At 42.7% G+C, this 14523-nt stretch overlaps 1 protein-coding gene across 1 annotated transcript in view; it reads right to left on the bottom strand.

The window, feature by feature from the left end:
• The window catches only part of LOC110308876 (ubiquitin-conjugating enzyme E2 E1), a 52095-nt gene that overhangs the window by 846 nt on the left and 36726 nt on the right, over positions 1-14523 (bottom strand). Inside the window, exons 4-5 of the mRNA XM_021181199.2 lie at positions 1328-1460; positions 503-650 (exon numbers count right to left, since the gene is read on the bottom strand). Of these exons, the coding sequence (XP_021036858.1) occupies positions 503-650; positions 1328-1460 (281 nt within the window). The remainder of the gene's footprint in view (positions 1-502; positions 651-1327; positions 1461-14523) is intronic.

Genomic DNA, 14523 nt, shown 5'->3' with positions numbered 1-14523 from the left:
TGTTCTCCTTGTGTATGACCAAGGCTCCAAGACCAAATTTGTTCAACCAATTAGAGCTGTAGATATTGGGAAGTCTCTCTGGCTGGTGCAATTGGCAGTATCTATTGTATAATGTATGCTTGGAAAAGGCTAAAACCCAGACTTACAAATAAATGTGTTTCTCTGAAAATGGAATGCCTAGTTATATTTGTATATTTAAGCAGAAAAATAATCTTTCTTTTTAAAAACAATTAGTCACAATAAGATTACAATTCTGAAATCACCAAGTATTTGGCAGAAAAATACCTCTTTCTAAAGTGAGCACTGGCTGTGGGCAAGTGCTCAGTGAATCCTCATCAAAACTGGCAGCAGAGCTGCACCCAGCCTCAGTGAGCTCAGAGTAGCTGCCTTTTCCAACGAGTACACTAAACAATTGATTAAAATGTCCTTTAATGGTCTTAACTTATTTGGAAAACAAGAAACATTTAGTAAGAAATACAGTGCAGGTGACTGTTAGTCTTACCAGGGTTGCAGTCTGTAAGGAGTGAGCAGATAGAAAGGAGGACTTTCGAGATGGTTAGTGCTGGGCTCCAGTTGTCTTTCAATATGTCCAAGCAAATAACTCCTTGGCTATTAATATTACAGTGATAAATTCTTGTACGAAATGTAACCTAAAAATAAGGCAGTTGTCAAGAAGCATTCATGTAGGAGGCAGTATGACATTTCAGGTAGATGCTGTTGAAGTGAGGCCACACTCAGTTCTCCATCTCATTTTACAGCAGTACCCACTGCCACAGTCCAGTACTTCCTCTTTACATTTTTTTCTTTTCTTCATCAGGCTAGTCTGGTACCATATATCCCAAACTAGCTGCAAATTTTTGATCCCTCTGCCTGCTTCTGTTTCCAGATATGTGCTACTAGTAACATCTGGCTTAACTTGAAGGTTCTCAATATGACTGTGTCTTCAGTTTGGATTGTTAGTTGTTTGCTGACCTCTTGTGTCAGCTGGAAGTAATACACTGCTGCGGAGTGTGCATAAAATCTAACAAGCTAGACAATAAATAGCAGTTTTAAGCATTTACACCTAGAAATGCCTATTGCCAACTGAGGAGCCACCCAACCAACAGCCATCACATTCACTTACAACTGGCAAACAATACACAGCAAGCAGCTGAGCTCTTCTGACACACAGCAGATCTAGACTGTAGCGCAGTACACACAGCTCTTACTAACATGGAGTAACAGGATAGCAGCACACAAATGGAAGACTCTAGCTTTTGTGATTACAATGAAAACTTGATCTCTCTCAAGGAACAGTTAATGTCAGAAGACATAAGGGATGCCTTACCTTTGGAGGCTTGAAAGGATACTCTGGGGTAAAAGTAATGTCAAGGAAGAATACTCCACCTTCATACACAGACCCTGGAGGACCCAGAATGGTTGATCTCCACTCATAGATGTTGTCACCCTTGGGACCAGCACTGTGAAATAATACAGGAGCAGATAAAGACATGGTGACCTTGCATCAGAAAAGGGGAAAAAAAAAAAAAAAAAAAAAAAAACCCTTCCCCTTATCCTTTTGGTTTAATGTCTGGGTTCTCTTCATAAAGAGTATGGTAGTGAGCCATGACAGAAGAACACCAGATCCATTCTAAACACACTAGCTACAGCTAGACATGAAACTTTCTTCAACTCTCAAATGTAAGGTAAACATCAATTAAAGATTCGTTTCTTAGAATATAAGCCGCTGACTATTATGATTCAAAGAAACTCAGAGCAAATCTCAGTACCTGTGGCTTCTCCAAACACTTCTCACCCAGGCTAGGGTGAGACCTATCCTGGGGACAGGGCTTCTGCTTCCCTTCCCCCATCTTCTCTTCATTGTACTGCTCAGCTATTTTGACTATGGCTCTCTTGGTCCACACCGCAATCTTTTTTTTTTTTTTTTTTATTACATGTAAGTACACTGTAGCTGTCTTCAGACACACCAGAAGAGGGAGTCAGATCTTGTTACGGATGGTTGTGAGCCACCATGTGGTTGCTGGGATTTGAACTAAGGACCTTTGGAAGAGCAGTCGGGTGCTCTTACCTGCTGAGCCATCTCACCAGCTCCCACACCGCAATCTTGACCTCTTGTTTCACTCTTGGTCAGCTTGCCCCACCCCCCCTTTTCTTGTCCTCCCCATCCCCATCCCCAATAGCTCCATTCAGTCTGTTGGCTCAGTCTGGACTCTCCCAGATGTCTCTGCCTGTTTTTCCCTTTATCTACAATAAAATCTAACCATACCTAGGAGTGATCATGTCCTCATTTTTCATTCAGTGACAAGTTTTCTCATAGCTGCATCATTTCTGGTAAATAAGAAGAATCTTTGCCCTAACTAATGTACTTGGCAGAGTTTTAAACTCCACACTGACATAAAGACATACAACATTTGACTTCCAGCCAGCCAGCCTACATACACACACACAATTGCTAGAAGATCTTCTGGTCCTCTGAGACAGAGTAGCTCAAACTGTCTTCAAAGTCACTCAGCCCTCACAAATGCTGGGTCATGGTAATTCCAAGTTGGTGACTATGCTTCCTAGCTTATAAAAATTAGTGAGTGAGAGAGGCGAATGTCAATGATGTAATCAGTTTTCACTTCAGTGCTAAACTAAATACTAACTTTCATTAGCCAGTAACCAAACCCCATTCTTGTTAAATACAATACAATATACTTGGTTGTGCCCTCACTCGGCTATACCATCCTTTGCATTGGCTTCCAGAGTGCTCTGTATTCAAGAACCTTAGCAACAGCAGTAAAACTTACCCTCCAATTCTAAGACCTATAGAGTAGTAATACTCTTTCTCTTTATAGTAGTAATTTCTTACTGCTAAGGTAGGGTACAGGGGAAAGACTAAAAAATGATTTATTTCTATTTGTGTATCCCCCGTCCCCCACACACACTGCCTGCTCTTACAAGCCAGAGGGCACGAGATCCCTGGAGCTGGAGTGACATGTGGTTGTGTGCTGCTTGACACAGATGCAGGAAACTGGCTGGATCCTCTGGAAGAGAATCAGGGGCTCTTAACTGCTGAGTGATCTCTCCAGCCTCCAGAAAGATCTAACCAGCTCTCTCCTAGGAATATACTATGACCCCTAGTACAAAGTTACCTCTGCTTCTTCATTTACTGAGAACAGAATGGGTTCTCAATTATCAAAAGTTAGCCTGTTTGTGCCCCTTGCTTAACTTCCAGTGGGATGGTCACTAGGAGGTTGGGCCCTTGGGGATGGTCAGGTCAAGAAAGTAGAGGTCATTATGTATGAGCTTAGTGTCCTAAATAAGACCTCACCACCAGAACATTTGCTTCTTACCTGCCACCGAGGATTAGTGCAACAAGACAGCTGTCTGGAAACTAAGAAATGGTTCCTCACTACACTAAAACTGCTAGCACTTAAGTCTTGCATATCTCATCCCAAAGTGACAGAGGCCTTTAAAGTTCAATCAACACTATTCCACCAAACTGCCACCGAAAACTATTCATTGTCAGGCTGGCAAGATGGTTTAGCAGGTAAAGGCGTTTGCTGCCAAGCCTGATGATCTGAGTTCAATCCACAGAACCCTCACAGTGGACAGAACCAACTGTCCATACACATGTGGACCAGGCTGTCCTTGAATTGGAGATCCATTTACCTCTACCTCCAGAGTGCTGGGGTTGGAAAAAAAAAAAGGACCGTGAAAGCTGAGCTAGAAGCAGACAAGTAGACATCAGCAGGAAGTGAGAGTAGAGAAAAGGGTTCTGATGTCCATGTGAGCTAACAATGTTTTAAAACAGAGCCCAAGATTTTCTGGCACTCATGATCTGACTGCTACTCCATAAAAGGCACCCCTTGGGAGCAAGAGGGTTCGAAGACTGCCAAGTGGCCATAGAGGCTAACTTGTGACCTTCACCAGCGTTGAAGTCACTTCTGGATTGTTACACATGGGAAGGCGGGTACTGCTAGTACCTGGTAGGTAGAGGTCAGCACTAAGCACCCTGAAGTACACTCTACAAAGCACAACACAATTACTTCAGCTGCAGATTCCAGCAGTGCTGAGGCCAGGAAGCCCTGCCTTGGAGAGCATGGCTCAAGGTCAAGCTTAGAAAGGAAAGAGTTGTAGCTGGTTACAATAATAGCTATCATTGTTTTACTGCTCTGTGCCTGCTTTAGAAAAAGAAATACATATGGCTATTATTACTGTTAGATTTGTGCTATTAGTGTGGTCCCTAAGTAAGCAACATCACCACCCCTTGGGATTTTGTTAGAAATGCACACATTTTCTAACTAGATCCCTAAATGATTCCTAAATACACTCAAGTTTAAAGGTCAGTAACTGGCAATACAAATGATCTTTTCCTAGTGTTTGGCTTTTAATTATCATTTTACTATAGCTCTCCCCACTCTTACCTATTAACTCTGCAGTGAGATCAATCCTGGCAGTACTTAGTTAGTTCTGTTAGATTCAAAATCCAGTCCACAACTGTCTATATTCCCTGACAACATTATTCAAAAATCCCTTTCTTTTACTTTCCCCACCCACCTTGAGACAGTTCCCTGGCTGTCTTGGAACTTGCTAGACCAGATCACTCCAAACTCACATAGCTCTACCTGGCTCTGCATGCTGGGACTAAATGCCTGAACCACTACAGCAGGCCCCACGATTCATTTCTTATCTTGTCTTCTTTTGCTATAGGGTAGATCCTTTCTTCCAACACTGCGCTCTCCACAAGAGCTACCCACTCAGCATACCTAGGACTTTTATGATGTGCTGGACTAAGGGGAGAGACATGTTTTAGTGAGTATCAGTGTAAAAGTCTGTACAGGAAGAGGAGAAGAAAATGCTGGGGTACACTGAGGCCACCGACCCTTGGAAAGAACGTGTGGACCAAAGACAAACCTAAGCAGGTTGTACAAGACCTGGCTCCCACACCACACGTCACTGGAGTCCAGGAAATCTAGTCATCTTTACTGGAACAAAGTGGGCCCAAGGAGTTGTAACTTCCTCACTAAAGGGAAGGAGACTGGCTTAAGTACCAGGTCAAGAATGGCATCCCTACAAATTCCTAATTCTTATTACACCAACACTCCACTCTCCAATAGGGAGTGTCTAACAAGAAGTAAGAAAATTTCAAATGGGTCCAAATTCTGGGGATCTCACATTTTCTTCATGGTAGCTAAGCAAAAACTCTACATCAGAGTCCCATCTCAGCCTTCTCTAGGGAATTCAAACAAACTTTATTATTATTTTAATGTGTATAGGTGTTGTCTCTGCATATATGTCTGTGCACCATATACATTCAGTGCCTGCAGAGATCAGAAGGGGCATCAGGTCCCTGAACACTGTGTTAAAGACACTGGTGAGTGGTCATGCGGGTGCTGGGAACTGAACCTAAGTTCTCTGGAAGAGCAGCCCTGGCCCAGCTCTCCGGCTCATCCAAGAAATTAAAAACATGTTTTATGTTTAACAGGCTGACCTTGGACTCCTTCCTGCCTCCACCTTCTAAGTTCACAAGGAATTTTTAATGTAACTTTTTATAAAGCAGAAGGCTGACTGGTCACCTAGAGACACTGTAGAATCTTGAGATTTTGCAATCTATTGCAAGGTAGGAAGAAAACAAATCTATCTGGGCAGTTACACAGGTATCATGCCAGGTATCTGGCTACAGATCTGTCTTATGTTGTCTCTGGAGAGTGATAATTTCCTCCACACATACTACAGGCTACCATACTAGTGTTTAACAATACTTTATCTAAAGGTCAAAATATGCACCACTGTTGAGGATTATATGGCAGTGTTCATATCTGGTGAAACAATGACATCGCTTTTTCTATTCTTATCTGACTAGTTCTTCAACTGCATATACTCTAGTAATGCATAGTAATGACAATCTAACGAACCTGGAAATTTACATTCAATACTTTAATAAAGACATGATTTAATCATATTGTGTGTGTGTGTGTGTGTGTGTGTGTGTGTGTGTGTGTGTGTGGTGGTCAGAAGACAACCTTCAGTTCTTTCTCTCCTTCCAACAAGTGGATTTCAGGAATAGAGATCAGGTTGTGAGGCTTGGAAACAAGAACCATTACCAGGTAAGTCATCTCACTGGTCTCATCAGATTTTAAAAAGAAAACTGAAATAAGCTATATGCTTTTATTTCTGGTCTGGCAGTGCAGTGGTGTTCTGTATAATTAGAACTGTAAGACCATCTCCTTAGAAAACTAACAGAACTACTTAGGACAGAAGTTCATCTACAGTATTGTGGATTAAGTAGGAGGCAGCTGGGGGAGTGCAGGTCTTACGTTTCCTGTTTTGAGAGGGAATTGATGTAGTGCAATAGTCTGGACCCGTGGGTCCTCCTGCGTCAGCCCCCCAGTGTTAGGGTTGCAGGTGTGTGGCACCACATCCAGTTTTATTCAGACATGTTCAGTGTACATATATAGATGCTGGGTGTCCTTTATGGTGTCCACCGTTAGTGACAGGCTGGCTACCCAGCAAGGTCTGGGATCACTCTGTCTCTGATTCCTAAAACAGGGGTTGAAGGAATACATAGGAGTGTGGGGATTTGAAGTTAGGACCCTCTGCTTTCATAGCAAGAGCTCTTACTAAGCCCTAAGTCTCCCTAACTCATTCAAACTTTCTGACCACAAAACCAAACGAATCTTTTGGCAGTGCTGGGCCCTAAAGGGGCCACATGGAAAGCTTTGAAAGAATACTAATATTCTCACAAAGGAATTTACCAATTTACAAAGTTCTGTGGGCTGATTCACAAACACTTTATTCTTTCCCACTGCCTGTGCAGCTTCATGCTGCAACTGCTGCCAATCTCAGAATGCAAGTAGGGGCTGATCCAGGGGCTGGGAACTTTGGGACCTTGTTACAATAATGTTTTGGTCACTTACTGTTGACATGAAACTGGTTTTTATTGTGGTTTTTTTTTGTAGTCCCCTGTTGCTCTAAAAAAAAAATGTCATTTAATAAAGGTCCTGCTTATGGGATTTCAGAATTCTTGCATACTTTCCAGTTGAGCCTGGAACTTCCTTGCCTTCCCCACCAACCTGCACAGCATCCTCCTTAGAGGACATGAAGATCCAGTGCATGGAATACCCTCAACCCAGGACTCATGAGGATTTCTTCAGAGAACAGACATTCTTTCAGAGAAAGCTGGCTTTTATGGACAGGGAGAGAAAGGCCAAGTGGAGCTCCTACCAGCCCCTTCAAGTAACCCATAAGCTCAAGGTTTCTCAGGGATGCAAAGTGCCATTTGCTGTTCTCGCTGGTACTTCCAGGGCTTTTCCAGCGGCTGCAGCTGTGCTGGGGAGGGCTGAACAGATGAGACCCCAGCTGTGCTTTATTATGCTAGACATTAAACAGCTTGCAGATATGGAAAATAGTGCTGTTCCTCTAAGGTTTTTAATTTTGGAAAATTCATTTAGAATGCTGTTTATATTGCTAGTTTAAAATTATATTTTTAATGTTTGTTTTAATTTAGAGTAGACCAAAACTCCATAAATATTAGCCATACAATCACACTACTGGGTCTAATGGAATGGTCTAAAAGTAGAATGGAAAAAAATAAATAAATAAAAGAATGGGATTTTTGTTTTGGTGGTTCTAGCTACTGAACCCTAGGACTTGGTCATTCTACCATGATGCCACCACACAGCCTCAGCTTCTAAGAATGGTTTCTTTGGCTTGAGACATGATATTGCTGTACAGCTCAGGCTGGCCTGGGACTCCAGTATAGTTACGTGCCATCAAGTCTAGCTCTTGTCAGCCTATAACCAAAACATTAGAGAACTCATTCAGTAAATAATTTTAAACATTAGTGAAATTAACTAAAATAAGTGGGTATCAAATATACTGGTTACAATGGTAATTCCAGCACTCAAAATATAGGCAGGTATGATGGTCTATTTCAAATTTAGGTCAGTCTGATCTTAAAAACGAAAGATCCAGGATAAAGCTCAGAGGTAGAGCATTCTACCAAGCATTTCCAAGTTTCTGTGTTCAGACCCCAGCATGGTGGCACACAGGTTTAATGTCAGCACTTAGGAGGCAGAGGCAATCAGATCTCCATGAGTCTGAGCCCAAACTATTCTACATAGCAAGTTCCAAGTCAGCTAGGAATACACAGTGAGACTTAAAAAAAAAAAGAAAAAAAGAGGCAACAACAGATACTAGAACCTAGAAAAAATGTAACTGGGCAGTTTCACAGTTTCACCCATGGCAGAGACTGTACTCCGCCTAGGCAACAGGTATCACTGTCCTAGAGCTGTGGTGCCCAAATCAAATTGGTCGTTCAAAGGAGCCCTCTTAACAACTCATTCTTTAAAAATGCTCCAACTGCTTTTTAATACAGCTGGTGAAATTTATATCTAAGTCTATGAAGTATGACTTCCCAACCAAATTGAGTCCTTTTGTTTCTTTCTCTAAAAAGAAAAATATAGGCTGGAGAGATGGCTCAGTGCCTAATAGCACTTGCTGCTTGTGCAAAGGACCCAGGCTCCATTCCCTTCATCTACACAGAGTCCAGCATCAGGGGATTCCATGCACAAATACCCATACATAAATACAAATAATGAATATGCTAAAGGGGATATTATGTCCTCTGCTAAATGGGCAATGCCTTTTTTATGTGCCTTGTACATTCAACACCTCCTACAGAAGGCTGACTCATTGGAGAAATCACCCAGACAATGGGAACCACATAGATAGCATACATGTGCCAGCTGTAGCTATCTTCTTCCTATCCCAGAAATAGGAGTAGAAAAGTGCACAAAGAATTTAGCCGGCCCCTAACTGTTACCAGAGCCCAAGTGAACCCTGTACTAGCCAGACCCTGAGTCTAAGGAAAGTTACAATAATCAGTGGGTGTTCAGGTGTTTTGTTATTTAACAATAAATAGCTGGTAGCTCCTTTGACCAAAATGGATTTGCCACTGATGTTAAACCTACACAGAATGACAATAAACACAAAGTATAGGGGAAAGTGGTGGAGGGAAAGCGTCATAGTAAACAGTTGTCAGCTAACACCCTAGGAACTGTAAACTCAGTTGAGGAATTACCTCAACTGCAGCCAAGTCTGTGTGACATTTTATTGATTGCTATTAGATGCAGAAGGGCCCAGCCACTGTGAGTGGTACACTCCTGGGCTGGTTGGCCTGATCTGTATGAAAGGGGGAACTGAAAAAGCCAGTAGACAGTGTTCCTCCATGATTTCTGCTTCAAGCTCTTGCCTTGGCTTTCCTCAAGGATGGACTGTAACTTATAAACTGAAATAAAACTCCCCAACCCCAAGTTGCTATTGGCCAGGGGTCTTATCATGGCAACAGAAACCAAACTAAGAAGGATAAAAAAAATTGCAGTAAACAACATTAACAACTTAAGTATTAAAACTTAGTAACAGTAGAAACCATGCATAGGCACTGCTCAAGACTAGCTAATCCTCAATCTTAACTAGTCATATAGAAATGTAAGTTAAGCCGGGCGAGGTGGCACACGCCTTTGATCCCAGCACTCAGGAGGCAGAGACAGGCGGATTTCTGAGTTCCGAGCCAGCCTGTTCTACAAAGTGAGTTCTAGGACAGCCAGGGCTATACAGAAAAACCTTGTCTCGAAAAAAAACAAAACAAAAAGAACTGTAAATTAACAACATAGTAACCTTTTCTGTATTTGAAAGGCATTTTTAAAAAATACACTAGTAAAGACAAGAACTTTACTGACCATCTCCCTAAACTAAATTATGGCTAGGAGACAACCACATAGTAGTGAAAAAATGTGGCTTGTAAATGAGATGAGATAAGCACTGTAAACAGGAAGAGTACACATAACAATGTATTAATTTAAGAAAACAAAACCAAACAAGTTCCATAGCAGTACACAAACAACCTCATCTTTAGGAGCAACACAATGCAGCCAAACTTTCAATAATGGCTATCCTTGGGGGACAAGAGGGTGTTTGCCCAGGAATGCATTATTAACTTAGAACAGTGGCCATGCACTCCTTCTAGAACATAGTTTTACACTGAAAATTAAACAAGAGGTGAAGAGATAGGATCCAATCATCTACTAATAAAGTGGTGGAAAAAAAGCAAACATTCTGAGTTCCTCTAGGTAAGTGAGCTCTGGCTGAAGAGCAGTGTTAAGGCTCCTCATGTCAGAGGGCTACTCACACCACTTAAACTGTTCCATCTTGTTCCACAGAGTAGACAGTGTGGATCTGAGGTAAGACACACTCACTCCGGTTTCTTAGACCCAAATAAGTTTTCAGTGGTGACTCACTGACTTATCCCAGACAGATTTCAGACTTGGGGGGATTTACAAATCAATCAGGGTGTGTGTGTGTGTGTTTCATTCAGGAACCTAGAACATTGGGGCAGGTAGCAAGAAGTGCCACTGACACAACCAAGGTAGATTTGAGTAAGACTGACTAGGTTCTTCTCCAGTATGACATCATGGGTAAGACTCTAAAGTAATCCACAGGATGTAAAGGGTATGTAGGACCATGTCACCAGTCAGTCCTAAGAACTGTAAGGCTGAATGAGCTCACACCCCGGGACTCTCAGAACTGAGAAGGGCAGGTGCGGAGCTATTCCCTACCTGTCTCTGTGCCTGCTCTGGAACATGTAAGCTGCTCTGGACATTCCACTGAGAGGACCATGGGCAATCAGGCACATAAAGTAACACCTGCAGTTATTTTCCATGCTAATGAGGTATCTAGATAGTCTTAAGCCTGCAGCCAATGAGTTTCCTTTTGGGTATTCCTTCTCCCAAGAGACATTTAATCCCTGGTTCACCCTGAATAAAGCATATGCATTCACATCCACCATCAAATAAATCAGCATGAACAAGCAAGGTTCATCTCAGCTGTTTCATTAAGGATCCCCTTGGGGAAGGTCTTCAACTAAAGAGCAGCATCTAAGCTTCCTGAGAAACGCTTTCTCCTCTCCAGTCTCCCCAACACTCCCCATCCCCCAGTATTCTTGGGCCCTCGTTCCTCTCTCTGCCTGGCACACTGATGCCCCCAGGAGAAAGGTCGACCTCAAACCTCCATCCCCACCCCAGTTCCTGACTTCCGTAGTATACCACAACACCTGGGTACCCAAGGAGGAGACCAGGAATGCACTGGCTAGTTTTGTGTCAACTTGACACAGGCTGGAGTTATCACAGAGAAAGCAGCTTCAGTTGAGGAAATGCCTCCATGAGATCCAACTGTAAGGCATTTTCTCAATTAGTGATCAAGGGGGAAAGGCCCCTTGTGGGTGGGACCATCTCTGGGTTGGTAGTCTTGGTTCTATAAGAGAGCAGTCTGAGCAAGCCAGGGGAAGCAAGCCAGTAAAGAACATCCCTCCATGGCCTCTGCATCAGCTCCTGTTTCCTGACCTGCTTGAGTCCAGTCCTGACTTCCTTGGTGATAAACAGTAGTATGGAATTGTAAGCTGAATAAACCCTTTCCTCCCCAACTTGCTTCTTGGTCATGATGTTTGTGCAGGAGTAGAAACCCTGACTAAGACAAGGAACTATTATGGACTCCGTTTCTGATTTTTCCCAAGCAAAGACGAAGTAAGACAAGCATGTTTATAACTGCTCTCATTTTCATTTTAAATGCTTTTAAATAGAATATTTACTTTCCTCTGTCTATGTGGAAATCAAAGAATAACTTGTAGATGTTGGCTCTCTCCTGCCACTATGTGGGTCCTAGGAATTGAGCTCCAGTCACTAAGAATGGCTGCAAGCACCTCTGCCCAGTGGTCCCTAAAACCTGACTATGGTTAAAATGGTTCCAAAGTCTCTTGTGGCTCAGTAGTCACATTAAACAGAAGACAAAAACAGCCATTTTAAAAACAAGGAAAAGTAAAAATCCCTCCCTACATTTACATCAAGAATTCTACCTCTCAGTTCACATGCTATTTCTTTGTTTCTTCCTATTCTGCTGTTAGGGAACTCATGTCCAACTCAAATGCTACAAAAAGGGAAATCAAAGGCAAGCTTACTCCAAATCAGCTTAAAACAACAGCAGCAGCAACAAGAAGAACCAACTCTTAACAACAGCAATAGCAGGGATCTAAAAGCCAGAGAGGAGACCATCTACCAAAAGAGGGTGCGGTGCCTCTTCTTTGTTCAGATGCCCAAACACCAAATGAGCCAAATTGTTAATTGATGCTCAATTAATTATTAATTTAAAACAAAGGCAAAATAGTATCCTAATATTTTTAGACAAATAGACAATTTTCACGAATGTATTTTCTTAACTTTGAATTCTTTTGACCTTTACACACTCTACACATCAAGAAATGTAACATTACAGTTATATCAAAAACAAGGACATCAACCTATGGATGTTTCTGGACCACAGGAAGGCCCCCTGCTCACCCAAAGGCCATGCCTGCTGCCAGAACTCCAGAAAAGTGACTAGCCCAATTGTCATCAGCAAAGCTTCATCCAGCAACTGATGGGAGCAGATGCAGAGATCCACAGCCAAACACTAGGAAGAACCACAAAGAAGAGGAAGAGGAAGTACAATAGGAGCTGGAGGGGCCAAGGACACCAAAAGAACATGGCCCACTGAATCAACTAGGGCTCATAGCGGCTCAGAGATAGAAGCAACAACCACGGAGCCAGGTCCTCTGCATATTATGTTCTTGTGGGATTCCCAACAGTGGGAGTGGGGGTGTCTCAGACTCTTTTGCCTGATTTTGAAACCCCTTTTCTCCTATTGGCTTGCCTCCTTCAGTCCAAATATGAGGATTTGTGTCTAGTCTTATTGTAACTTGCTATGCCAAACTTGGTTTAGATCCCTGGGATTCCCATTCTTTTCTGAAGAGAGTGGTGGATCTGAAGGAGATGGGAAATGGAGGGGAGACTGGAAGGAGTGGAGGTAGGGAGGCTGGAGTCAAGGTGTAATGTATTTAGAAGTGCATGAATACACGGTGTATATGCAACCCCCCTCACACACACACACATACACAAAGCTGGGGTATATACAGCACAGCAGTGAATGGCCAGCGTGAGTGAGGAACTGGTTTCCACCTCTAGTACCACCCATGTATGTGTTAAGGGTGGTTGAATTATGACTCTCAAAAAATTTGTGAGTTGAAGTCCTAAATCTCAGTAACTTGTCTTGTAACTTTATTTGCAAACAGCATCACTGCAGATGTAATTGATTAGAATGAAATTCTTCTAGACAAGGTAGGCCCTCAATTCATAAAGTAATATTCTCATAAAAGGTAAAAGGGAACTTAAGATTATAGGAACACATAGGCATACACACACACACACACACACACACACAGAGAGAGAGAGAGAGAGAGAGAGAGAGAGAGAGAGAGAGAGAGAGAGAGAGGGAGAGGGAGAGGGAGAGGCACAGAAAGGCAGAGCTCTAGTTGATAGTACTAGAAGCCAGGCTGAGATGAGTAAGGAGACTCTAACAATCCTCAGAAGGAGCTATCCCTGCAGGTTGGGGCAGAGCACAGGATGTGAAGGCCACAATGTCTCTAAAGGTTAGCTACAACTCATGTGGGATGAAGTCAGAAGGACACAAGTGTTGGGTATACAGGATGTGTGAGTCCTGGTCCAAGTCTGGAGTTTGAGAATATATTCCGGCATTGGTGAGGGTACTGGGGATGAAAAGTCAAACTTCTGGGTGAGATCCTGGCCCAAGATATGCAGGACCTTGCTAAGTAGAAAAGATCTATGCTGTGCACAAAGGGCCTTCTTACCTTCTTATTGAATTTGGCTTTCAAATCCTGGATTGTCTCAATCATTTCTTTTCTAGCCTTGTTTTTGTTTTCCTGGCCATTGCTCAGGCATTTATTCTAAATTCATTATTTGTATTTATAGTGAAACTTGGGCATGTGTACTCCTTTTGTTAGTTCCTTGTCAGAAATGGCCTGCTGTCAAAGGACACAAGACATAGAAGACAAGTTGGGTCTGAAGACTAGATAGGGTATGGGTGGCATGAAATTAGGTGGACACAGCAGGCTTGGCTGCTGCACAGGATGTTCATCCTGCTTCAAGCCTAGAGAGAGGTTAGTGGTAGCGTAGGCTGACGAACGATCTGGGATATACCTAGGGACTGATGAGGGTGTGTGGAGGGGAGGCTGCATACTGCTGGAAGATGTATGAGTTGGGACTGTGACTGATGGAGCTGGTTGGAACAGGCGTGAGGAGTCAAGGTTCCCTTGCTAGGGATGAGAGCAAGCAAGGACGCTCAGAAGAGATGACTAGTGCTAGCGATACAGGAAGTAGGACTTATGTTACTAGGGCAGGAAGCTAAGGGTGAAAGGAGCTGCTGGTATGGGTTAGAGATCCTCCCTGCAGAAAGATGTCCTATGGAAAAGGAGAAGGTACAGATGGTAGTATATATCACTGGTGCTATTTAAGTATAGAACCAAAACATATTTAAAAACTAAGAACCTGTAGAATTATACAGAGTAAAATCTATGGTGTGTGTATAAGAAACATGAAGGTAGAAGCATCTTCCTGGCCCCTGAAAACTACTACTGGTTCTGTTACGCAGTTG

The sequence above is a fragment of the Mus caroli genome, unplaced genomic scaffold (genome assembly GCF_978045245.1).
Source record: "Mus caroli unplaced genomic scaffold, Mus_caroli_1 scaffold_12, whole genome shotgun sequence".
Lineage (NCBI taxonomy): Eukaryota > Metazoa > Chordata > Mammalia > Rodentia > Muridae > Mus > Mus caroli.
Note: the sequence above shows the minus strand (reverse complement) of the source record. Positions and strands in the feature narration are given on the sequence as shown.